Genomic DNA, 24726 nt, shown 5'->3' on the forward strand with positions numbered 1-24726 from the left:
CTGCAATCTCTCAGAAATAATTTAGGAAGATTCAAAGTAGCTGCCATTCTCACTTCTGTGTAATGTGATTGCAAAGTTAAAATGATTTTGTGTGATGTGCTAAAAAATAATTAAATTTCCAATTTAAGAGTCCTCTTGAGGCTCTATTGGAGATTCTCAGTAGATTCCAGTCACTCCTGAACAGCAGATAGGAAGCACTGAGAGGCCCATTGCTTGCTCTGAGTGCAGGCAGGGGCATATTATCTGAACTGGACTGCTGTTCAGAGCTTGCTCACTCTGTGCCCCTTCCCACGTAAGCTGAGAACAGCAGAGCTCCCACCTCAGAGGCATGTCTTTTGCTTGCTGGCCTAAGAGGGACAAATGAGAAGAAACATCTAGTCTGAATATGTTGCACTTTGAGAGTAAGTTGCCCGAAACATAAAACTACTTCATTGTTTCAGCCACTCCCAGCTGTTTTAGTGCTGAAGAACTGAATCCATTCATCAGCTCACATTTACCTTGATGCAATAACTAAGTTAAGTGATCGTGTACAGCAGTATGGGTTAACAACTAGTAATGCTGATTTGCAGAGATTTTTTCCAATAGTGATCTGAATACAGCTTCCTTCATATCCCTTTCCATCAAAACTGCATGCAAGTGCAATGTAAGACAGAGAAGAGAATGAGAAAGTAACCTCAGAGATGATGCTTAACATTTCTAAGCAAAACACTCCCACTTTTTCCTACTGATTCAACCATGAAGTTCTCTTGCTTCATATTTGTGTCAGGGGCAGGCTGCTAAAACTTCAACTATCCTGCTAACAGCATTTAACTGTTCATTTAATGATCCTATTTCTATTTTCCATGCCTTGTTTTTACTGGCTACCACTCCTTTTTCCCTGAAAAGGTTTTCTTGACAAAAGGCAAAATAGTTAGGTATTGCAAAGCCATATGATGTTTTGACCAACCAGAGAGGCACTAAATTAAGAAAGATTGGTGGCTCTTTGCTTTTCTTCAGCTTTCTTGTGATCACCTTTTCAACCAGTGCCTGCTGAAAAGCTGGAAGACTTTCTGAGAAGAGACCTTAGAAGGAATGAGGAAATTATCAGCCCATCTCCCTTCTTTTTACCTAGAACCCAGTTCTCCAGAAATCCTGGCAGAAGATGCTCTATGTCCATCTGGGTTTCCTTGTTTACGTTCTACAGAAGGTAGGAAACAAGGCTAATTTAATGTTGATTTTTTTAATGACTAAAACACAATTATTGAAAAGACATACCTGTCAAAATTAGCTTTTGTCAGACAGCAGTTTCTATTTTTCTTATATAAGTCAGCTGGAGAGAATGAGATCATTGTGGACAGGCAGTACAGTCATAAAACTCTCAGAGCAGGGTCAGGAAAAGCAGCTTAGACCAAAGCCATTCCAGTAACAGAGAATATAAAATCTGATGTCTTCCCATGGGGAAATATTTGTGGGACAGGCTTGACTGCCCCCGTGATTTTTCCAAATTGTCCCTGGATGAATCTCTACCAGGTTTGTGAAATCACAAAAGAACAGATTCTAGAGTGAACTAATATAAAACACTGACCTGCCCATCTCTACTGGTCAGACAAATTTGACACTATTCAGTCTGCTTAATACCACAGTCTTACTTCAGAGGAACATTTTTTACATTGCGATGGTTTGTTGACATAGACACAAACCCTCACATTGACTCCCAGTTTCAGACAATTTTATAAACACATTTTTCTGCTGGTTCCTATTAATCCCACGGCAAACATTTAAGTTTTTTTTTTCTTTCAGCTTTTTGGGGGGGCTGGAGGGGAGGGCCAATTCCTTTTCCATTAAGCTCTTTTTTCATCCCTAAGCAAGGGCAAGGCTTTAAATTAGTCATGATTATTTGTGTATTTCATCACCTCTTGTTTGAGGCTTGGGGAAGGATTTTATAGTTTGTTGGGTGATAGGACTTATTTTTTTATGAGATCAGCCCTGTCTAGCAGGCTTTGCAAGATAAACCTTGCAGAGTTTAATTCTCTTTTTTCTCTCTTTTTTTTTCCCCTTTTGCCTGTATAAATCATGTAAAAATGAATGCAATGAGAGCAAAAAATGGGGATCAGACCTTTGTGTCCAACAGAAGCAGCGAGGGAGGTTTTAAGCTTCTCATGCAAGGCCAGGTCAGCACTGTAGTCAGTAGCATTTATTCTCTTGTAACTCCCCCTGACTTCAGCAGTGCCGAATTAGACCTTGGGGCTGGAGCCATCATGACATAAATGCCACAGGCTGGACCGCAGACAGAAACTTAGCTCGGCTTTTCATGGACATTATGTCTTGCTGCTCAGCCTGAGTAAAGGAATAGAACTGTTGCAATTTCAGAGCCACTCATTGGACCTTTTGCGTAATAGCGGCATGATGGCTGATTATACCCTGGAAATGCTTGCTAACGCTATTAATCTTTTGTTCCTATGGGTTTTGTTTATAGCTATAATTACCAATGCGTGAATGAAAAAAATGTAATGTCTTACTGGGTGGGCTGGAAAAGGAACTCTGAATATAACCAAAATGATTCATTCAGTGCTAGATACTGAAAGGTGCTGAGCATCCCAAATGCCACTGAAATGAGTGGATTCACGGCACTCCTGTGGAAGGGCGAGCACTTAGCAGCAGGCTGGATCAGCTCCATAATAGCAGGACTGGGGCGGCAATGCACAGAAATGTTCTGATTGAAGTTGAGGATAAATTAAAGGGAGGCAACCAAGGAGAAACTATTTCCAGACAGCAAGAGTAGAATTTCAGCAACATTTGTCCTGATTCCTTGAAAATAAAAAGTCTATGGAAGATTTTTTATTAGGGTTGAAGTTTAAGAGGCCCTGATTATAGGCTTTCATACATACATGAAGTCAGGCAAAGGTGATGCACACTTTAATGTCATATTATTGCCAGATGGGCCTTTAAATTCATATTGATGCTATTTTAAGTATTTTTAGTTAAAAAAGAAATAAAGAAAGAGAGAGAAAATGTTCATTCTAGTTTAGTTCTCATATTTCATAGGCTTGTGGTCAAGTTAAAACAGTCACTAGCAGTTAAGTGAGATATATTTGAAGAACACTTTTTGTAAGACTTAAAAGGGTTCTTTAAACTTTCTGTTCCTTTGGAATATTATTTTTATTAGTATTTTAGAATCAGGAACTGATATTTTAAGCTACTAAAACTCATGTAAAATCTTGATATATAAACATTCAATTTATAATTCAAAAGCTGTATTTTCTTTTCAATAACTGCACAAGATGAATGAGTTAACTAGGAAAGCAGGTGTGACTTACTAACTTAAAGGTGCTTTACTAAGATAACTGCAGAGATAATCTCAGATTGTAGCTTTTCTGTAATAAACTAGATAAATGATATAACCATCTGATGCCAAAACCTTCCACTTAGTTCTGTACTTTGTATGCACTTGAACCAGAAAGTAAAATCACGGGGCTGTGGAATTACCTTTCTAACATCCCTTTAGGGACAGGAGATCTCTTGGCCCTATCCATCACTTTGAATGCAGTGCTTTGGATAGTTTTCAGACCTGTTCTCTCCTGGGGACAAAGCTTGATTTTTCCAGGAACAGTTTAAAATGAAACTAGCTTAGAAGAGACTAAGAAAAATGACAAGAAAATGCAAAAGTTGCTAGTCAAATTCTGAGTTATGAACTTGCAGTTGCAAGTACAAGCTGTATTTATTTTTTATCGTAGTTCTCTCTCTTAGTCTGTTTTGCTCCTACATTAGAAGTCAATCCTTGCTGGCTGTCTCCTTTCATTGCTTCTTCTCTACATCCTTCTTTTGAAAACTCTTTTCATTCTTCACTGCCACTGTTTACTTGTTGATACCAAAATGCTTCTTAAGATTTCTCTGAGGTGCTCCCTCCTCTTTGGAGCACTCGGTTTCCATCTAACAGTGTTGTTTCGTGGCCCATACATTAATCTGCTTTTCACGGAGATGACTTGGAGAGTGACTTCTCAGAGCCCCATGTATGTGTGTGAGGCTCAAATGTGGATTTTTACCTCAGGTTCTGGAGGGCAGCAGCTTCCTTGCTTCCCATCCTGCACTTTTACACTAGCAATGTGCCCTCTGCGGTATCCCAAAATGCTGGTCACTGCCGTGTCTTTTAATAAAATCTTCAGACTTTATTGGATAAATCTGTCATTTCTTTGATGGTGACAGTATGATGTGTGTTTTGCATCTCTCGTGTTTTAATGCCATCTTGATGCATTCTTATTTTGCAGCTTGTTAATTACACATTCTCTGTATCTCTAGATACAAGGGTTGTTGTTTGAGATGTGCAGGGAGACTGCATTTGTTTCAGACCTCTTTCTAAAGACTTGTTTGTCTGCTTTTCTACCTTATAGCTGTATAGCTGTAACATCTTTGCTCTTCACAGGCCCAATTTCTTATTTTAGTTTTGCACCAGTTTCATTTTAAGAAGCTAAGATACAAACCTCTGTGATATAATCTCAGTCATGGCATTATTCACTGTTGGGTAGTTCAGTCCTAAGTTACTTAAGAAAGGCTAGTTCTTGGAAGGGTGAGCAGAGGCTGCTTATGGATGTGTGCACAAATCATCCTGTCTGTATTCAAGTTTGTCCACTGCTGAATCCCGCAGACCTGACAGAAGTGGTGGGAGAAAATAGGTCATGAGTAATTGCCCCCCCAAAATAGAAGGTCTTTCCCGTTTCTCCTACTGCATGTGCAGCTTCTTCACCGCATTAGTCCACTTTGACCATTTCACCATTTCTGCTTCTTGCGCCTTCTGCTTTCTAGGAGCCCCTTGGACCGAGGGTAGATCTTTCTCTTTGGTTCACCCTCCCTCTGTCACAGCTGTGTGTGCTGGCTGGTCCAGGAGGAATGAGGTCTTCCAACTAACTGGAGAAAGGATCTGGGCACATAACACACAGTTTGCTTTCTATGCTAAGCTCCAAACAAAAGCATCCAGTTCTTACAATTGCAGCATCAAGGTCAGATTTTCCCTTCTTCTCCCCTTCTTTTCCTTTGTGGCTCCAAAAAAAGCACATCTGTTAGACCCATAGAGTCGTTAAAGATAAAAAATTAAGTGCCTAGATGACATTAATATAAGAGTATCTCAAGGACACGAATCCTGTTTTCAGCACTAATTTTTGTTTTGGATTATGCCCTTGGTCCTCAAATAACTTTTCCAAGGTGTAAAAATCCACAGATTTCCACACTCTGCCACATGGTTTTTAATAATTTTACATGAATTGCTAACATTTAAGCTATTGTTTATAGTATTTTTTTTTCAGTTACACCTTGTATCACAAGAGGGATAAAAGCAGAAGGTGCGGGTCCATCTCCCTCATCTCCGACGTGCTTGTCTCCGGTTAGTTGATGATTTGACTTTTACTGAGCACTTCTTCAGTGAAAAACATGCAACAGCTTCAGGTGTTAAAATTAGGCAGATGAAGCGTGTTTTCATTATGAAAGTCTCAATTCTAAAGCCATGCAATGGTTGGCAGGACTTTAATCCACAAGTGGTGGGATGTGCAGTATTGTCGCTGCCACCAGTACCGCTGTCGCCATGCGGGCCGTGTTCCGACGCTCGGGTGTGCTCCATACACTGTGTTTTCCATAGGATGCCTCGGGCGCTCCTGCTCCGCAGAGCTAAACTTTGGCTAAACTTTCGGCAGGACCTTTGCAGAGATGGCCCGGGCGGCCCGTTCGGCCGCTGCCCCGGCGCTACAGAGGCGGGCGGGGAGGTCCCGGTTCCCCGGTACCGCTGGAGCGGATCCCGCGCGGCGGGACCCGCAGCTCCGCGCGCACGGGCCGGGCCGGAGCGGGGCGGGGCCTGGTCGCCCGCCCCCTCCATCCGTGTCCCTATCCGCGCTTATCCCATCGCCATCCCGGCCCATCCCTCCTCCCAGCGCTGGCGGCGGCGGCAACAAGCGGCTCTTGTTTGGCGGCCGGCGCTGCCGGGCTGCCCGCGTCCCCCCGCCTGCCCCTATAAGAGGCGGCGCGGGGCGCCCCTCGCCTCCTGCCTGCGCCGCGGAGCAGCCGCCCGCGGGGCCGCTTTGCTCTTTTCTCTCTTTATTTTTTTTTTAATTTATTTTTCCTTTATCCCCCCCGCCGCTCCGCAGGGCGCGGGCAGCGGCGGGCGGGCGCGGAAGATGGCGCGGAGCAGCGCCCGGCCCCGCCGCCTCCTCCTGCTCGTCCTGCTGCTGCCGCCGCTGCTGGCGCGGGCGGAGCGGAGCCCCGGGACCGGCCCCGCAGGTGAGGCGCGGAGCTGCGCGGGGGGGGATGCTCCGGCGCGGGATGTGCCCGGCGGGGCCTTCGTGCGGGAGAGGAGCTCCGCGGAGAGCGGCCGCACCACCCTCTGCCCCCTCTTCTTACTTATCGATTTTTTTACTGTTTCATTCATTTATTTATTTATTCCCCTCCCCCACCCTCCCCATCCCGCACTTTAAAGCGTGTCCACGGGCTCCGCAGCCGGGTCTGGGGGTGCGCGGCGCTGCGCGGCTCCCTGCGCAGCTGCTTCCCGCGGGGCCGGAGCTGCTCAGGTTGCTGCGCGGCGGTCGCAGCTGCCGGCAGCTATTTTAACTCACCGGAGTGAGTCACGCCGAAATACCCGCCCGGTCCCATTAAAAAAAAAAAAAAAAAAAAAATCCCCAATGGAAACTGAGCCTTCCTCCCTTTCTCCTTTTCTTTCTTTCTTTTTTTTTTTTTTTCTTTCCCTTTCCTTTCGCCTATAACAAGGTGATGATAGACATGTTTTGTTTTTCCAAGGCTGGGGAAAAAAAAAAAAACATATCGTCATTCACCACTTCTTTGGCATTAGCAACTTCTAATGAAAGTTTCCTACTCTGTGTGAAGTGCCGCAGACCTGAGTTCTCGCTGCTGCCTTGGGTAGGGACTTAGCTTCAGGGAACCACCGGATGGAAATTTTATCTTTGGCATGTGAAATAAAGGAATGTATACAGGAAATTCTCCCAGAGAGAGGTGTCCAAACACATGCATGGAAAATGAAATGCCAAAACATATTTCTTGTTCGAATGTTGCTTTAGGAATATATTTCAGATTTCTACCCTAGAAATAGGAGCATGTTCTATCTTACTAGATTATTACCATGTGAAATGGTAATAAAATAGCTTTACTATTTGGCTCATGTACTCAAGAGTGTAATCAAGTGTTTTTTTACTATCTAGCTAAATTCTTCTCTTAGCGCCAGAAGGAAACTTCTCTGAGAAGCAAATTTTGCCAAGAATTTTGATGGGATGTCTGAGGCCATATTTGATAAAATAATGTTTAAAAAATAAAGTAAAATAAAAAGGGGGTTATTGCCAGACACAGTGACCTGCTTTTCCCCAGTTTTTATAACAGATTGCTGTTTTTAACTACTGTAAGACTTTCTTTGCAAGCTGACCCGTGTGCTGTCCTTTGCAGCCCGCTGGGGTGTGCCAGGCCGCGTTACAGCTTCGGCCATCGCAGCCCTTTGGAGGTCTCGCCTTCTGTACCGTGTTTGGAGTAAAATGTTGAGGGGCTGTTTTTGTACTCAGTGTCCTTACAATCTCACTACCCTGTTTCGGCAGTTGTGATTGCAATTACTGCAAGCACATTTGTATTTTCTGTAAAATATCTAAATACATTCATGTAACTTTTTTTTTTTTTTTTTTTTTTAAAAAACCATAACTCTTTTGGATGCGGGCTCTTAGGCTGGTATAAGCTAACAGCTAACGTAGCAGAGATTTACTTTTTTAAAAAAATTTTACATCAGCTGCATTACTTTGAGGTCCTGCTGGTGGCTGAAGGTGTGAAAGGGTGTGATCCAGCAAATCAGCAGCAGGGACAGCCATGCCTCTAAAGTGACTTAGAGAGTAATAAATCTCGCACTATGTAAATTGCATTATAAGAAAGTATTAATACATTTAATACAGTCCCACAGAAAATACATTTTTTTTCGTAGTTTGAAAAATGGTGGTCTGTACTGAAGCATAGAAGAGTTATATTGCTCCTTGAGTATTTTCTTGACCTCAGACATCCTTGCGTGTTACTTGTTTTTAATTTCCATTTTAATCTTCTCTGTCACCTAGACTCTGTTTTATTGCTTCAAGAGATACAAGCTTTGGTGTGCTCTGTTTTAGAAATCTGCAGTTTAGTTTTTAGGTTTTGTACAACTTAGTGTAAAAAGGAACCTCTACAGATGCCACTTGCTTGCTGCATTTTAAAGTGGTCGGTTGCTGTTGTTTACTTAAGACATAAACAAGAGTGTGTGAAACTGACTGCCAAGCTCCATCTTTATTTTTCAATATGACTTTATTGCTTTGCTCAAAAAAGCTTAAAGGAGTTATGACAAGGAAGATGTCTGGGAAAACTGTGTAGTGGCTGTTTCTCAAGCAGTGAGTGAGCACCATTTGCAGGAATCCCTCCTGTGCTCCTTTGTCTCTGCTTAACCTTTAAGACAATAATAGGAAAGTGTACTATTAAATTCTAAAAACTTCTTAAAAGAGCCACTTGATACTCAGGCTCCTGTGTGGTGAAGAAACAACAGTTTCAGTGCTACAGTGGCATTAAAACATTTCTGCTCCGCCGTACGTGCTAAATACATCTGCCTTAACATGGCGCAGAGCGCGCTGAGAGGGAGCGGAGCAGACACCCGTCATCCTTCAGGAACGAGCGCTGCGCTCGCTCGCAGGTTTGGGCTCTGCTACGTCGTGGTGCTGCCGTCGTTGGGGGGATTTGCGGGTGTCGAGCTGACCCTGGAGCTCCTCGCCGCCCGGGTGCCTTCCCAGAGCATGCGGAGAGCCCAGGCTGTTCAGGCGAAAGGTATTTTTGATGGATAGGGTTTATGAGGAAGGGGCCCCCGCTCACCGAGTGATCCACTAGAGCTGCTACAGCCTGAGCATGAGGGTGAGATACAGGAGCTTTCCCTGTGGTTGGAGCCCCAAGGAATCACTTCTTCCATTCTGGTATTGGCACAGGGTAAATCTTGTTCAACTGCTCGTGTGAATTTGCTTTAAACACTAATAGATTATTGGTTTAGCCCACAAGGATTCACTGCAAGATACAGGATATACTATGGCAATTTCTGTTTACTTTTTGAGGCCCCATTGCAAGGGAACTTGATAATTTAATCACCTCGACCACCTCCTCACTGAACTGTGGAAAGTCTCAGCCTAGCTATGGAAGAGGAGTCAATCCTCCAGAATTCCTTCCACCTCTTCTCATGATTTTCCTTCGCCTTTTTCATTTCTTCTAGTACCATTTTTGTTCCAGTTTACCACCACCCTGTCTAAAACTGTCCCAAAAACCTGTGTGTTGGAAATATCAGCATTGTAGCAGGTGAGGAGGAGACAGAGACAAAGCAGAGGCGAAGGTGCCACATCTCCTCTAGCTTCTTCAGAGATTCATGCCTTTTTCCTTCATGCATGTCTGAGGACTCCAGGTCGGCACCGTCACCCCCTTCTCACTGGCAAGAGCTGGAGGCAGAGATGGAGCAAGCGGCTTAGCCAGGGCCATATGTGGCAAGCAATTGAATCTGGGTTCTCTCTGTCCCAGGGGAGCATCTACATCCTGAACATGCAGGAGGTGCATATTAATCTGTGTGACATCACGTGCACTACTTCAGATTTAAAATGGTCACTTGCCTAGATCTCTCAGGCTCCAGCTTTTAGATGGAGAATAGCAAACAACACAGTGTACCCAGTGGAAATGCGTTGAAAGTAAGTGGATATGGCTATTGGGGTGCAAAACAAAGCAGCAGCTGCTCTTCCATCGCTCTCCTCTCTTGTCCTCGAAGACTTTTCCTGAGTTGGCAACTTTTTATTTTATTTTATTTATTTATTTTTTAGTTCCCAGTATAGAGTCTGCATGATGCCAGTCAGAGTTGGAAAATAAAGGTCATTTTAAAGGTTTTTTTTTTGGCCAGACTTTGCTTCAGTGGAAAGGTGGAGGAAAAAATTAGGCTGTGGAATTAGAGCATGGTAGTGGACGTGATGGATGTTTCTTTCTGCAGTAGTGCAGACAGCATCAGCAGTATTTCGGTGGAAATTTTGACTGTAAAATACATTTTGACTTAAAATAGGAAAAAGTAGTGCAGATGTGAAGTTTATCATCAGAATTTGAATCTGTAAATTACTATGTAAATGTACAGTGGAGTGATAAACATATATTGTCTGAGCCGGGGAGGTTTTGTGTGGAGGACTTTCCTGTCCAGGATCTAAGCTAACAGTTTTCAGGTACAGTTTAACAGAAATAGTTAAAAGATTTCTCGGTCATGCCTTAATTACACAGTTCTGGAGAGTCATGATTTATGTCTAGAAGTTCCTGTATTTTTCCTTCCCTTTTGCTTATTTAAGCAAGAAGTGACTCAGGCCCTTAATAGGGACCTATTAATTTTTCCCACTATTGCAGCTCATAAACAAAGTATCTCTATTTGTGTCAAACTGCCCTTTAAAAGAGGCTACTTTAACTATTACTTTACATAGTGCTCAAGTGAACTCCCTTCCTATGAAGGGTAGACAGTAAGGCTTTTTTATTTATATTTCAGCTTTTTATAGTTCTTGAGTTACAGGGAGGGAGAGTAAGTTGAAAGTGAAGAATAATTTTTGTGCCTTCTTAGTTCAAACAGTGAGTGTTGTTCCCTCCAGCACAGAGACAAACTTGACCAAACAGATCAGCAATAGGAATGTGTCTCAATGTACAGGAATGTCACAGGTAACATAGCTGTGTTGAATAAAGAACACTTAATCATCAAGGAACTATGATAGGAGCTATGCTTGTAAGCATAGCTTAACACTGCACGTAGCTTTAGATGCTTTAATAGCATTTAGTTGCCAAAATATGGATTATGCTAGTCTGGAAGAAACTGAATATGTAAAATGATTGGTTCATCATATGCTTTTCATCAGGAGCTATAATTCCTTTTACAATATGGGGGGGAGAAGAGGGGAGAAAAAAAACCCCACAAGTCTGCTAGAGTCTTTTTATTTATTTATTTTTAATTTGGTGATTTTCAGAATAGTTTATCTCTTATATTCAATGTTTATATATATATATATATATTTACATGTTGTGATTATACTGGCTCCAACTCTGCAGTGTACAATGAAACAGGTACCTAACAATTACTGAAATATTTAGAATAACAACAAAATACACAGTTAACAGTTATTTGACTTTAAGTTCTTTTCTATTCAAACCAAAATTAAAGATACTATGGGCTACTGGGTGATTTATTTTAAGGCATGGCTATTTTTGTGCTGGAGTATGAGCTAATTACTAGACAACTTCCTTAATAGATTAAGGCTAAGTAATGAAACTCTGCAGCTGCTTTTTGAAACATTTCATTAGAAATTATAGGACACTTTGAAGAAAACTTTTATTTTACAGGTTGGTCCTCTACCTCTAAGGCATTATAATTTGAAATGTTTAAATAAACAAGAAAAGATTGCTATTTAAATGACAATCTTTTGAACGTTAATTCTGTACCTATGGCTCTAATGATGACTAATGAATCATCCCATTAGAAATTCTCACTGAAGTCCACTGGGCAGAAAACAATCAATATCCAATGGAATTGCTTTTGCAATTTTTGACTCTTTTTTCAAAAAAGTAAAAATCAGATCAATTAACTTTTTATTTTGTGGCTAGCATCAATCTTTAATACAGGAAAGAGTTTCTTAGGCTATACTCATAAGCAGTTTAATTCTGTTTTATAGCACTGTAAAATAATTACCTTAGTCATACCTTAGTGCAATACAGTCTGGACCATATATGTTTTAACTGAAATAGCTGTGTTACTGGACCAGGATTTTGTCTGATATTAAAATTGTCTTTGAATATATATCCTATATTACATATGCCATGGTGTTTTGTGTCAGAAGTAGAATAGGGCATGTTTTTTATCAGTGCTACTTCATGATTTGAAGGATTGACTTGCTAGAGGCAAGTACCTTTCTCTAGCAAGAGTGGAGCTTTAAGTGGGGGGAAAAAGGAGCTCTTAGAAAAGTGCATTTCTGTTCTCCTAGGTTTGCCTGGTCTGTGTTTCTCTTCAACTAGTTAAACAGTCAAAATCTGATTTCAGAGATCAGGGAATTTTGGGTGCCCAATATCTGAGAATAGAGGCCAGAGGGTAAAACCATAAAAACTATAACACACTATTTTTCTTTTTTTATTTCTCCTTCTTCCTAAAAGAACTGATTAATCTGGAGGGTAGCATCTTCTGACAATGTGAACTGAAGGGAAATTACCTGTCTTCAGAACAGCTCCAATTTAAGTGAAGACATTATGTTAAATCTTAACAGCTGAGTCTCATTGATAGATTAGCAATACTGGAAACGGGCGATAGGAATGTTTGCTATTGTGTGTGACCACTTCTGTTTAAACAGCTGGGTTTGCTAAATAGTAGCTTAAGAAGAAGCATGCTCTTCTCAAGATACGTATTTATGAGAGGCACAGAGGGCAAGACTACTAAAAGACAGAAGCTGAGTAAACTTTCTCACTTAAACAGCTGATGTTAATTGTGTCCCGCTCTCTGAAGCAGAGCCAGGATGACGGTTTATAGCAGGGCCATCCAGTCGGGGCATCCGAGTGAGACCCAGCCTGTGTAATGACTCCATCCACACCCACTCTCCAACAGATTTTTGTGGTTTAGTTGCTATCTGGGCATTAGTAAACTGCTGTAACCCAATCTGGTTCCTGCTGGGACCAGGAAGTTAAGACAGCTCTGTTGCAGAGGTTGCTTCAAGTGTTGCAATGATGTCATTTACAACCATTTCTTTCCTTATCTAGGAGCTAAGGAATGTGCCCCTTTTTCCTATAGAGTTGCTGGTTCAATAAACAGCTTTACTGTAGAGGAGGACCAGTTGGTGGTCTCCTCCAAGTCCACTGCAGTTGATGAGGGGTGAAAAACCCTCTTGGAGACTGCTCCTGCTTGCGTCTGGTTTTGCTCAGCTATCAAAATGAGGAAATTTTTCATTCCAGTGATCGCTGGGCTAATCATCAGCCAACATTGCACTTGTGACTAATGCTTTTGATTGATGAGTGCACATACAGGTCTTAATGAGCTGCTGTTGACTGTACATTCAATACCACAAAACTTTTTTTTTTTTTTTTTTAAAAAAAAAAAGGCAGGGGGGAGCCCAAACAGACTCAACTTTAAAATATTTTCTAAAGAACAGCTGTGTATTGATAAAATGAGTAATTGCTAGTCTTTATGCCTTAAAGTGTAAATATGTGCGCACACAGCAAAAGTAGTCTCATAGATAAAATCCGTTTTACCATTTATTTTATGGTGTAGCTGTTAATCACATCTTGCTTCAAGAGAAAGGGCAAAAAAAGGCCTAGGAAGATGGGCACGAATACTTGAGAATAGATAACGATAGCAGGGGGTGTTCCAGTTTGTGTGTGTGCTGTGTGCTTCAGTAAGCGATAGGCTCGGTCTTTCTCTTGCTTACTCCTAACACAGATGCTCTATTTCAGTACAGCTGTACAACATCAAATCATTAATTTTTTTAAAAAAAATCTAGATACTTTCAACAGTTTATCATTTCTCTCTAAACATTTTTAGATGCAGTAACTATGTGACATCAGAAATATTAAAAAACAGAACGTAAGTGGGATAAGAGTATGCCTTTAGTTTGTGTCAGTGCATGTGAAAGGAAAGTGCCTGTTAGCATCCCTGTGGGCTACTAATTAAAAGGAGAGAGAAATTCTTTGACAAATCTTCATGACTCTCATAACAACCTTTAGATTTTCTAAATGCACAGTTGTTGAAACACTGTTAAACACTCCATAAATGAATTTATATTGAGGATATATATATTTTTTCAGAGTAACAGACCTTGAATGTTAATAGTGTAATTAGTGTTTTTTTTAGGTCTTGGAGAACACTCAGTTTGGATTCAGTTAATAGAAAAGCTAAGAAAATGAAACTTCTGGTATCCTGTTTGAGGGGAGCATACTAGCAACTGCTAACCTCGTACAAGTTCTGTATTAGGAGAAAACTCCGAGCAACAGCTGTTTAATACAAGCATGCCTTCCAGATAATCCAGTTCCTCTTAACTACAGGAGCAGAGGGAGTACCCTATGTCACGCAGGAAGTTGCAATGGTACTAGCTGCTCTAGAGGAACTGCACCTGGAAAATGATACGTTCTGGATACAACTTCTGAAAACTTCCTTCCTTTACAAGGCCTGTTCTCTGGCTAGGAATGGCATTAGGTGTCTTGTATCTATTGCTCTGTCATTTCAGCAAAGTCTCCAAATCTGCCTGAAGAACAGTGGGTAGGGGCAGCCCTTGCTTTGGGTGATCCCTGCTAATCACACGTGTCACTTGTGGCCCTAAACAGCAGGTAGCTTACAGCAATTTAAAAGAAAGAGCATTTTTTTTTTCTTGCAAACTGAACCATTTTGAGGATCAGCTGGAAGTGGAGGTGGTGCCTGTGTACTTTCTTCAGCTTGGGAATAAACATGCTTATACCATCAAAAAGGAAACAGCTGTTATTACTCTACTTTATTTTCATTTAATATATCCGCTTTGAAGGGCAGAGGGTGCAAGTCTACTAATGGCAAAGAAGACTATTTTTTAAAATTTAATATTTAGGCTGCCGTTTTTATTTTGCATTAAGGCATTTTGTATTGAAGAGGATTGATTAATGAGAAGTTTGTAATACAAGGGGAAACGGGCTGATCTACTTTTTCAGAATATAGCACTTACTCTTAATGAGCAGCACTAGCTCTAACAAACCCAGCTCTCACAAATAAATGTGCACTGGTGCAGGAAATAGTCAATATGCATTATGTGTTTGGACAATTTGTGACTTCTTAGCTTGTTGTCTGGTAATTCTAATTTCATCTTTTAATTTAAATCTTATCACTTTCCTTATCTTTAAAGAGGTTCGCTTGAGCAGCCTTCATCTCTCTTCCAAAGATATAGCAGTCCAATGTGTATTAAGTTGCAGATGATCTGATCTAACAGGGTATTCATGGCAGTTGTTAATGGAGGTTGAGACAATCCTTTATATCTTGGAAACAGTAGAGGGATCAGTAGAGGCCTGCTGAAAAATGAGTTCCTTCTATCCTTGTGGAATAGAAGTCATCGTTATAGAATATAAATAAATAAATAAATAACAGAGCTTCTCAATATGACATAATATTCTCTATGTGCAAGTAATTTTTCTCCCTGTTGGTGCGTAATGCACGCTTCTTTACCGGGACATAAGACCATGGTTGCTGTTTCTGCACATTCTCATGTGTTTTCAAGAATCCTTTGTGGGAAAGGAACCACCCAGCTGTGATACGGTTCTATTCTTTTGCCCTGTTATGCCAAAAAAGCTTTATTTGATCAGAAATTCTTGTCGACAGCTACATACTTTGACCTTTCACACAACACTGTGTAGATCTACATGTTTAAAGTTCATACTCATCAAAGTGTATACTTAAGATCTTTTATGTCTGTTGCTGAATTACACTAAGTATATGTATGTAGATATAACTTGTAATCATAGTTGTATTGCATATGATGGATTTCGTCTATTTTCAATTGTTTGACTTTCACAGTGTGCATTCTCAGAAGCTCTATTTGATTTAGAAACTTAACTTTAGGCTGTAACTCTTATTTATTGGAAAAAAAAACTTTCATTTCCTTTTGAGAAGTCTAATACTTTCTTGAGTGATAAGTAAAATGCAAGCTCATGTTATGCTAGGAATCTGGATTTTGAAAGTGATCTTTGACATTTCAACTTTTCAACTGGATTAGCAGTTCTTGGAATTTTGCATGTAATGTTTGAGTCAGTATAAATGGAGAAAGGAAGATACCTTTGACAACATAGGTTACCCTGTAGCTATCTATACTTCAGGATGACTTAGAAGCCTATAGAAGAATTGCTTTTAATAACGTTATGGAAACAGCATGGGAAGAGGATTGATTATTAGATCTATTGAAGTGATACAACATTGTGTAGTCCAAGGATCCTTTTCAGTTTTTGAATACTTTTGTGCTACTGTAGTCTTCAGTATGCCTTCAATTCTTTTAGAGCTTTGGAATTAATCGGGAACTTGGACATATATATCATTTAGTTTTATGGAAGCAACATAGGAACTGAAATCTAAAAATAAGATATTTTCCAAAAGGCTTTAAATCTGCCATTTGTTTGTATTTCAGTTATTTTTGCCTTGTTCAGAAGATACCATATTTTCCAGGATTTCTTCAAGAAATATAATTCATCTGTTAGAGAAATTACATGAAGTTAGTTGTATAGTTGGACTATTATTAGATACTGTCTAAAGTTTTATTCCTCCGGTCTTAACCAGTTTTATGAAGTGCTGATGAATTCTGGACCTTGAATCCCAGTTGCGGCTCAAGGCTTCTCATGCTGCTGGCTGCTGCCCTGGATACTACCGAACAGTTTGGGCCACTCTTTGGGTGACTCGGGCTTGTTGTACAAAATATACTTATCACAGCAATGGTAGAAAAATTGCATGTGCTGTAAACAAGAATGGTGACAAGCTGAAAAGCATCCACCAAGCCATGATTCCAGGGAGTAAGCAGCATCTGTGTTGAAATCATAGCTTGAGATTTCCATTTCTCTTGCAGGCACAGAAAAGTTCCCCTTTTATGGGGACTGGGTAGATGGGAAGAGCAATCAGCTAATTCTCATTTTTCATCATCTTATTATTTTCTTTCCTCTAATTCGGGCAACTGTAGAAGTCTTCGGACAGGGTTTTGTTGATTAATATGTTCTTTAGGTGAGGTACACAAGGAACTAAAAGAGAATTTGTTAAGGAAAATTCCTCTACTTCAGTTTTGGCTACTGGTTGCTTTCTCATTTCAGTCCCTGTGTGTGCTGAAGGGGATGGGAAAGCTACGTGGCTTAGGTAGGGGGTTGGATGTTTTTTTTTTTTTTTTTTTTTTTTCTCTCTCCAGTTAGTCTGTGATAATGGCAATTGCATCAGAGGTCTGCAGTCTATTAGGGCTATTTTGTATCACTCTAGCTGCTAGTGCCCAGTTTAACTTTCTCTGTCACACATCAAAACCTCATTCTTTGTAATGTGGAACATTTAAGAGGTTTCCAATCTGGAAACACCTGTCGAGCTGTATTGTGTTTTACTGCAACACTCATATGACACAAAGGCAAGATACATTTTTTCCACAAAAAGTAGCCCGGATTTATCATCTCTGTCTTGTGATCTGAAAGTAGGCTTCAGTAATTAGATTAATAATGTTAATAAAATGTATCTATGTGTCTGTCTTCTTCCAGTATCTTCCTGTCCAATGCTTTAAATTAAGGCCATGTTGCCAGAGGTAACTACTTTCCTCTCCCTGGAGTACTTTAATATTTTTGCGCGTCAGTGTGCATGCATCTTTGTGTGTCTACTGGAGTTTTTCCTCTTACACTTCCAATTCCCCAACTTTTTTCCTTTACTTCCTGAAATTTGTTCTTTTTGTTTGCTGGAAATGGTTGTCAGGTTGCTTTTTGAGCTCTATATTTTTTAAGGTGAGAGGTTTTCAAAGACCTGCAAACAATGTGTGCAGTCGTTCATCCAGGGTGAAGTTCTGGGGAGGATGTAATCTGCAAGCACGAAAGACAACTATTTAATGTAGACACTAGAACATGGTGCAGACCCAGTTCCAAGAACTAAAAATGACTTGTTTATCATTAATTATAAGCAAATAGGCTTACAGACAGGGTTAGCTTTCCGTGGTGTAATGCTGGATGCATGGATGTCCTCCAACCTTACAGCTCGCTCCAATCCCAGGTAAGTCCCCAGGAGTTGAATTCAAGGACTGAATGTGAACTCCATAGTGTGTGTGAGCAATATACTCCATTTTGGCCACTTTAAGGCCACTGTACAAGTGCCCACAGCCCCTTGTAAATTATGTAGTAATCTCTGCCTGTTTTCACTCAAGATAAATAAGAAACATATGAGTGTGTGAATGGCAGGGAGTGACTAGTGGTATTTGTGTATCTCTTTGCCAAGGTACAAGGAAAGAGGTCATTGCTACTTAAAACAGCCTTGTCATGTTAGTTCCTAGCTGAGACCTTGCCAGCGAAATCGCTGAAGACAAAGGCTCTGAATTACAGTTCTGGAAATAAATATTTATGATGCAGTCAGATCCCTGAATGTAGCAGCAGAAAAGAGTGAGTAAAGAATGAGATGTTTTGATAAACCTTCATTGGGATTGCTAATACGCGGCATGTGCTTGATACGCACTCTTGTCTTTCACACCCGCAGTACTAGAGGGCTTTACTACTAATTTGCATTTTAAAAATGAATTCCACTTGTCACTGGATATACTTTTCTTGGCTAAATGCTCACTCTCTCAGGCTTTTTTTCAAAACAGAACAACTGTTTTTGTGAATGTGACTATCGTAAAGCTCTCCAGAATAACAGCACTCTAGGAAATTCAATACCCTCGCCTTTGGCATGAAGCTCGTCAGTGATCTTTTTCATGCCTTCCTCTTGAACCTGAGTACAGGGCTTGTCATTCCTTTTGACATGGACCGTAGAAAGAAATGCCAAGTGTGGGGATGGCCTCTGATGAGCAGGCTCCATGCTGGGGAAGAGGTGGGCCACTCCCCACCTTTGTGGCTACCTACCCTATACCCCACACTTGCATTTTGAGGATGGTGTTAGAAAATCCCATTGGGATTTCCCTGCTCATGGAAGGCAACCAGCAGAGTGAAAGTGGATGGCCCAAGGCCTGTGTATTGGCAGTCACAGCTGCCCCAGGCTGCTTCATTTGGCCCCAAAACTGCCTCAGGAAGTGGGAACCATATTGCTTGGCAAGAAGCTAGAGGAAAACTGGGAATTTTGTGGCTCAGGTGCTGTGGGGTGCAGGGCACAGTGGGTGCCATGGGCCCTGCCTACTTGCAGCTGGCTTCCCACCATGGCAGTGGAACATGGAGCAGGCCGGCGCGAGAAGGCCAGGAGAGGAAATGCAAGAGCACCCCTTTTCTTGACACTGCGTGAGGCGTGCAGAGATACCGAAATCCTCACATGAGGAATGCGAGTAAACTTCATCTGGCACATGTGGTTTACTTGAGAAATATTTATAGTCTGGTGCCTTCATGGAAGTAACTTGAGGTCCATGTTGGCCTGGTCACCAGCGGGACCACTGCTTTTGAGGCACTGACATATATAAATATATAAAGTGGGAACAAGACTTCTCGATGTGACTGAGAGTAAAGAGTTAAGGAGAATTAGCAGGAATGCCTGCTGGTCAGGAGCGGCTCTTGGCTCTCCCACAGGAAGGAATAAGCACCCTCCATGCTGGGCTCGGTGGCGCTTTGCCAGTTAAAGTGTGCTGCAGGTTATCACTGTGCTTAATAAAGCTGCAGGAGTCTGTGAGCTGTGTCAATGTTTTTTTTTTGTTTTTTTTTGTTTTTTTTTTTTTTTTAATACCTTACTAGCCAGAAGAAAAGGCTGCTGCTGCCCTCGCTTGATTAATAATGTCCAATGTCCGTGTGTCAAGGTAACTTTTCAGTGACTCTCCAGGGACCCTATAGACAGGGTAAAGGCAAGTTTTCTCTGCTCTTCTTTTTTTCAGTCAGATGCAAATTATTAAAAATGAACACACAAATCCAAAGACTAAATACTCTATAAAGAACATTTAACTCTAGAAGATCTGTTAATATTGTAATAATTCTGCTGCACTTAAAATTATTTAAGGACCACATACACTTAAAATCCCGGGGTAGTGAGGCAGAGAGATTGAAATAAGGCCTCTTAAAACTCTGCATCCGTAAATAAAGAACAAAGAATATTGGAAAGTATACTAAAAAGAAAACATTTCCAATGTTAATAGTACTGCTATAAAAACAGCCTCCTATGTTTTGACTGTTTGAAAAACTGACTCAGGCAGCCTATGTAAATGGCTTCATTGGCTGTAAGCCCAACACAGGTTCTTAGTTTTGTGTGAGTATAAGCTCTACTTGTCTGCCTGGCTTTCTCCATTTTTATTTTTATATAGCCCTGGTTGAGATTTCTTATGCTTTAGCATGTGTTTTTCTTTCCTTCTATTTCACAAGACTCAAATAATATACCAGATTGTATAGTGAATCTTGAAATTTATGAACAATTTGTAGATGGGATTATTGTGGGTTACATTAGAAAATAATAATAATAGTTTCTAAAGTATAATAGCTATTTAGTGCTTGCCAAGCTGCACATGTACGTTTATTTAATATTTTTCCCAGTAAGTCAAATAAATAAAAAAGTGTAATCTGATTCAGCCCAGATTTTGCCAGTATATCATGTTTTTTAGTACAAATTTTGAAATTATTGTCTTGAAAATTTCTCAGGAGAGGGTAAAATGTGTCTACCTCAAACCAAACTTTTGCTATTATAGTCAGTTCTTGACCTGGGAAGCTTTCAATACAGGACTCATTTGGCTTGGTGATATAGTCTGATATGATCACATTTTCCAGTTCCCTCTAATTTGAAAATGCAGGGATCAAATAAATAAATAAAAAAAAGTAATCGCGATTGACTTGTGTTTCACACAGAAAAATCCTACCCTCTCTCTACAGTTCTGTTTTAGTCGTGATCTAAGATACCGTGTTCTTTATCCATTTTGTGGTGTCTCCTGTAGAATTACTTAGATTGCATGACCTTTAAAATAAATGATTTTGAACTTACTGAATCACTTCAGTGATTCGGGACATAACATATTATTGCTAGGTTTGTCTCTACGTGACTCAGTGCATTTATGAATACATTGCAGTGGAATCCTCTGCAAGGGTCTTCCTGTCCATTTAAGAAGTGTTTTTCTTTGGATTCTTCCTCTATAAAAGGTTGCTAGCATTTAAGTGAGGAAGAGGTGGAAGAATTTCTCCTTTTAAATGTTCCATCTGTCCAAAATTGTTGAGTGTTCAAACTGAGTTGATTGAAATGTTTGAAGCGTTTTTGCTTTCACCTTTGTTGGTCTGGAAGAGCATCAGTGTCGTTGAACAGAGACAGAAGTTAAAATCTTCACATCTGCACTAAGGAGAAGGAGGAGAAAACAAACAAACAAAAAAAAACAAAACAAACAAAAAGAGGCAGGATATGAAAGGTCTGCAAAACTGTTAGTGGGAGAGATGGATCTCTGTTTCTCTTACAGTATAACTTAGGGAATATAACCCTATCATCCAGTAGACCCTTGTCAGACCCTATGTGACTCCTCTTAAAGGTGACAAGTTGCCAAATGCAGAATCTAACAGCTGTTTCTGGGGTCCCCAGAGATGACAATGGGTTTCCTGTTGGACATCCTTGTCCCTGGGGCCAAGATTGCCAATGGTATCTTGGGCTGCATTAGGAAGAGCAGAGCCTTGGCAGCAGGTCAAGGGAGGTGATCCTCCCCTTCTCAGCCCTGGTCAGCCCACATCTGCAGTGCTGCAGCCTATTCTGGCCTCCCTAGTACAGGAGAGATGTGGAGCTACTGGAGTGATTCCAGAGAAAAGTTTCTAAGATGATGAAGTGCCTGGAGCGTGCCTCATATGAGGAAAAGTTGAGAGAGATAGGCCTGTTCAGGCTGGAGAAGAAAAGACAGGGGCGTGGGGGAGGGTAACTTATCAATGTGTGTAAATACCTAAAGTAAACATGTGGGACCTGCTTCATGGATGAGAGTCAATGGGCACAAACTGAAATACGAGACACTCCACCCGAACATGATGAAGAACGTCTTTAATGTGAGCACTGGAAGACGTTGCCCAGAGAGGCTGTGGAGTCTCCTTGCTTGGAGATGCTCAAAAGGTATATTGACATAGTCCTGGGCAATGTGCTGTAGGTGACCCTGCTTGATTAGGGGGATTGGGTAGATGATCTTTAAAAGTCCTTTCCAACCTCAACCATTCTGTCATTTCAGTGGAAAAAGTGTTAGTGACTCCTGAGACCGATCTCCACAGTTTTCTTCCTTATAGCGATATTAAATAGGCTTAAATTTTGTTGAAGTTTAGAAAATGTGTTTTTATGTTAGCCTGCAAGTTACCTCTGTGCTCCTAAAGGTATTTTTGTTAGTTGAATTAACTGCTTAGAGGCCCTCTCAAATACCCAGGTATATGGTTGCAGAGTGTCATATGTGTAACAAGTAAGATGCCCTTTCCCTACAAATAAAAAGCTAAGTGGAACATCTTCCATTATGTTAATTTTGCTGATGTCAAACAAAACCAGATGGTAAGCAGTGATTGACTTAAATGCAGTGATAATGAAACCTCCTCTGAGGACTGCTATGTCTGCGTTGGTGAAAGAGGTGAGGATTAGTGGGAATGTTTTTCACAGCAGCCACCTCCATCAGTGTTGCAGTGCGGGTGAAGATAAACTGAGCAGACTTTTCCTGGGAAAGTGAGCTAACAGCAGGCACTGTGTCTGGAATACACATTAGGCGTGATTAATTTTACTTTCTGTAAGGATTGATCTCATGAGCAGTGTTTAGAGAGCAGCTGTTGCTTGGACTTGGACCAAATTGGGAAACTGAAATGTGCTCTGGGATCTGGGCTGGTCTGACTAAAATACTTGATGTCGGATATGGGTCCTGTGTTTTTGATAACTTTGCATTATGTCTCTCAATTATGCACTGTATAGGATAGGATCTGAGATATGAAAAGGAAATTGGTTGCAAAGACATTAGTTTGTATGCTGTAAATGGACAAAATGAACACTAGTATGGCTTTTATACACCAAGCTCTGAATAAAACAGTGTCTCACTCTTTTGTCTCTGCCAAAGGCTTAAAAGTACTAAACACAGCCTGTGGAAGGACCTGTTTTTTTTTTTTTTTTTACTGGGTTTTCCATCTTGTTTTATTATTGTTATTATTATTATTAAGTCAAGAATATTAAAGTTTGCCTGCCTTTGCTTTTAGGAGTTGTTGAGATGTGGTGCAGTTCTCTAGTGTCATTCAGCCCTGTGATACGAGGTCACAGGACTAGCTCAGACCAGACAGTAATATATTATTTTGGTTTTAAGAGTTCCTCCTGTCTAGCAGTCATATGAGCTTTGTTTTTTATCTCTTGAACTGATTATTTATGTGATAGATATATTTCTGTCTTTCCTGAGGATAATTTTAAATACAGGATCCTCCTCTGTTGCAGTTCCTTGTTTGCTGTCTCAGATTGGTAATAGGACAGTCCATTCACCTTTTCCCTTTGAACAGGATATATGCAAGTCTTATAACTCCTTGACCTAGTGCTGTTTCATATGTTTTTGGTCTGAACTGTGGCTTACAAATATATTAATGTATATTCCTTTTTCTTTTCCCCTCCCTCAGATAAACTATTAGTTTTTACTGTAGCAACTAAAGAAACAGATGGCTTTCATCGCTTCATGCAAACTGCAAAGCACTTCAACTATACAGTAAAGGTATTGTATATTTTAATACTGCTTACATCTTGCACGTGTCCCTGCTGGTGGCCCTGTGATAGATCTGCCAGTCCCTCTCTGAATGTGCCACTGCTCTTAAATTATGCTACAGCTTAAAGTTACTGTGAGGTTTTTTGTTTGTTTGTTTGTTTTCTTAATTGTAACAATTTCTGGATTTATTGTTTCATTGTTATCAGTTTTGCTATTTTTTCCCCTTTATTCCAAGCAGTCTTGCATTCCTTTGCATCGTCAGTCATAGCTTCTGCCATAAGTTATCACATGGCCTTGCTTTTCAGGGCACCTTATTTGTTTGAGTAGTTCTATGGGTGTCTCCATCAGCTGCATGGGCAGCCAAAAAAGCTCTGTATGGCCCCTCACTCCTTAAACAAGGCTGGATCCCTTTTGCGGTGGAGGGAGGATCCCAGAGCTAAAGAGCTCCGTTGTGTTTTCCAAGAACCTGTAATTCTCTGAGAGGACAAAGCATTTCAGTCACCCTTGCCTATCTTTTCTGCCTTGCTTCATGTCTACATATGACATGTCCTGAGATTGGCCTCTGTGTGACCTTGGGGAAAAGGGAAGGCCTTCACTCTCTTCTAAATTTTCCCACAAATTGATCGTGCAAGAAAAAAACAGGGTTTCACAGGTTGTATTACTCTTTCATTTATTTATTTATTTGCCGTGTTTTAACAGTGTTAAAACTATAAATAAGAAAAAAATGCTTCTAGTAATTTCATTTTAGAAACAATTTAGGTTTCTGTAGTTTTGTTTCTGCCACTGAACTTGGAAGACCAAGAAGTGAACCTTTTCTAACGTTAATGCTCTATTAACCCCCCAGAAGCCTCTAGCTTCAGCTATTAGCTAATATTGGCAAATTTGTCCAAAACACCATATAATGCTAACTCTTCCAGGTTTTAGAAGTTACCTCCCCACCCCAAAAGTATATTCTTTAAAAGCCCAAATGCTGCAAAAGTTTAAGGACTTTTTTCCTTTTTAGAAATGTGATTCCCTGTAGTACTTGGCTAGGGAAGAATTTTGTTTGTTTTTTAGCAGACTACTGTAATTTGGGGAACCCATTTTTGGAGAGATTTCAGAAAGGACTAGGCTTTGCAATTTTTGTTTTGTTTTTTAAATATACTCTTTCTTCATGCTCTCTTACGCCTCCTGTTCTTAAAATCACTAGGTCGACTGTTAAATGCTTCATTCAGTATGTTTCTGTGTGCTAGAAATTTGGAAACAATTACTCACATTTTTTCCTTTTTTGAAGTAAGACATGTTTGAGTAAGTGCTGGTCAAAGGCAATCTCTCGATTCTTATTTGGTTAAGAAATGTCTCTCTCATGTTTCTGAAATGATGTCATGGTGCTGAATACCGCTTCAGACATGGAAAACTTAAGATGTTGGAAATGCTGGCTTGCTGTGCTTTA

The 24726-nt window shown here is 40.5% G+C and overlaps 1 protein-coding gene and 1 long non-coding RNA gene across 2 annotated transcripts in view; one reads left to right on the forward strand and one right to left on the reverse strand.

The window, feature by feature from the left end:
- The window catches only part of LOC148594579 (uncharacterized), a 576515-nt gene that overhangs the window by 381382 nt on the left and 170407 nt on the right, over nt 1-24726 (reverse strand). The window lies entirely within an intron of this gene.
- Nucleotides 6138-24726, forward strand: part of PLOD2 (procollagen-lysine,2-oxoglutarate 5-dioxygenase 2) — a 49686-nt gene continuing 31097 nt past the window's right edge. Inside the window, exons 1-2 of the mRNA XM_088525582.1 lie at nt 6138-6240; nt 23212-23303. Of these exons, the coding sequence (XP_088381708.1) occupies nt 6138-6240; nt 23212-23303 (195 nt within the window). The remainder of the gene's footprint in view (nt 6241-23211; nt 23304-24726) is intronic.

The sequence above is a fragment of the Tinamus guttatus genome, unplaced genomic scaffold (assembly GCF_059628265.1).
Source record: "Tinamus guttatus ecotype Peru unplaced genomic scaffold, ASM5962826v1 Tinamus_guttatus_pri_ptg000227l, whole genome shotgun sequence".
Taxonomy (NCBI): Eukaryota; Metazoa; Chordata; class Aves; order Tinamiformes; family Tinamidae; genus Tinamus; species Tinamus guttatus.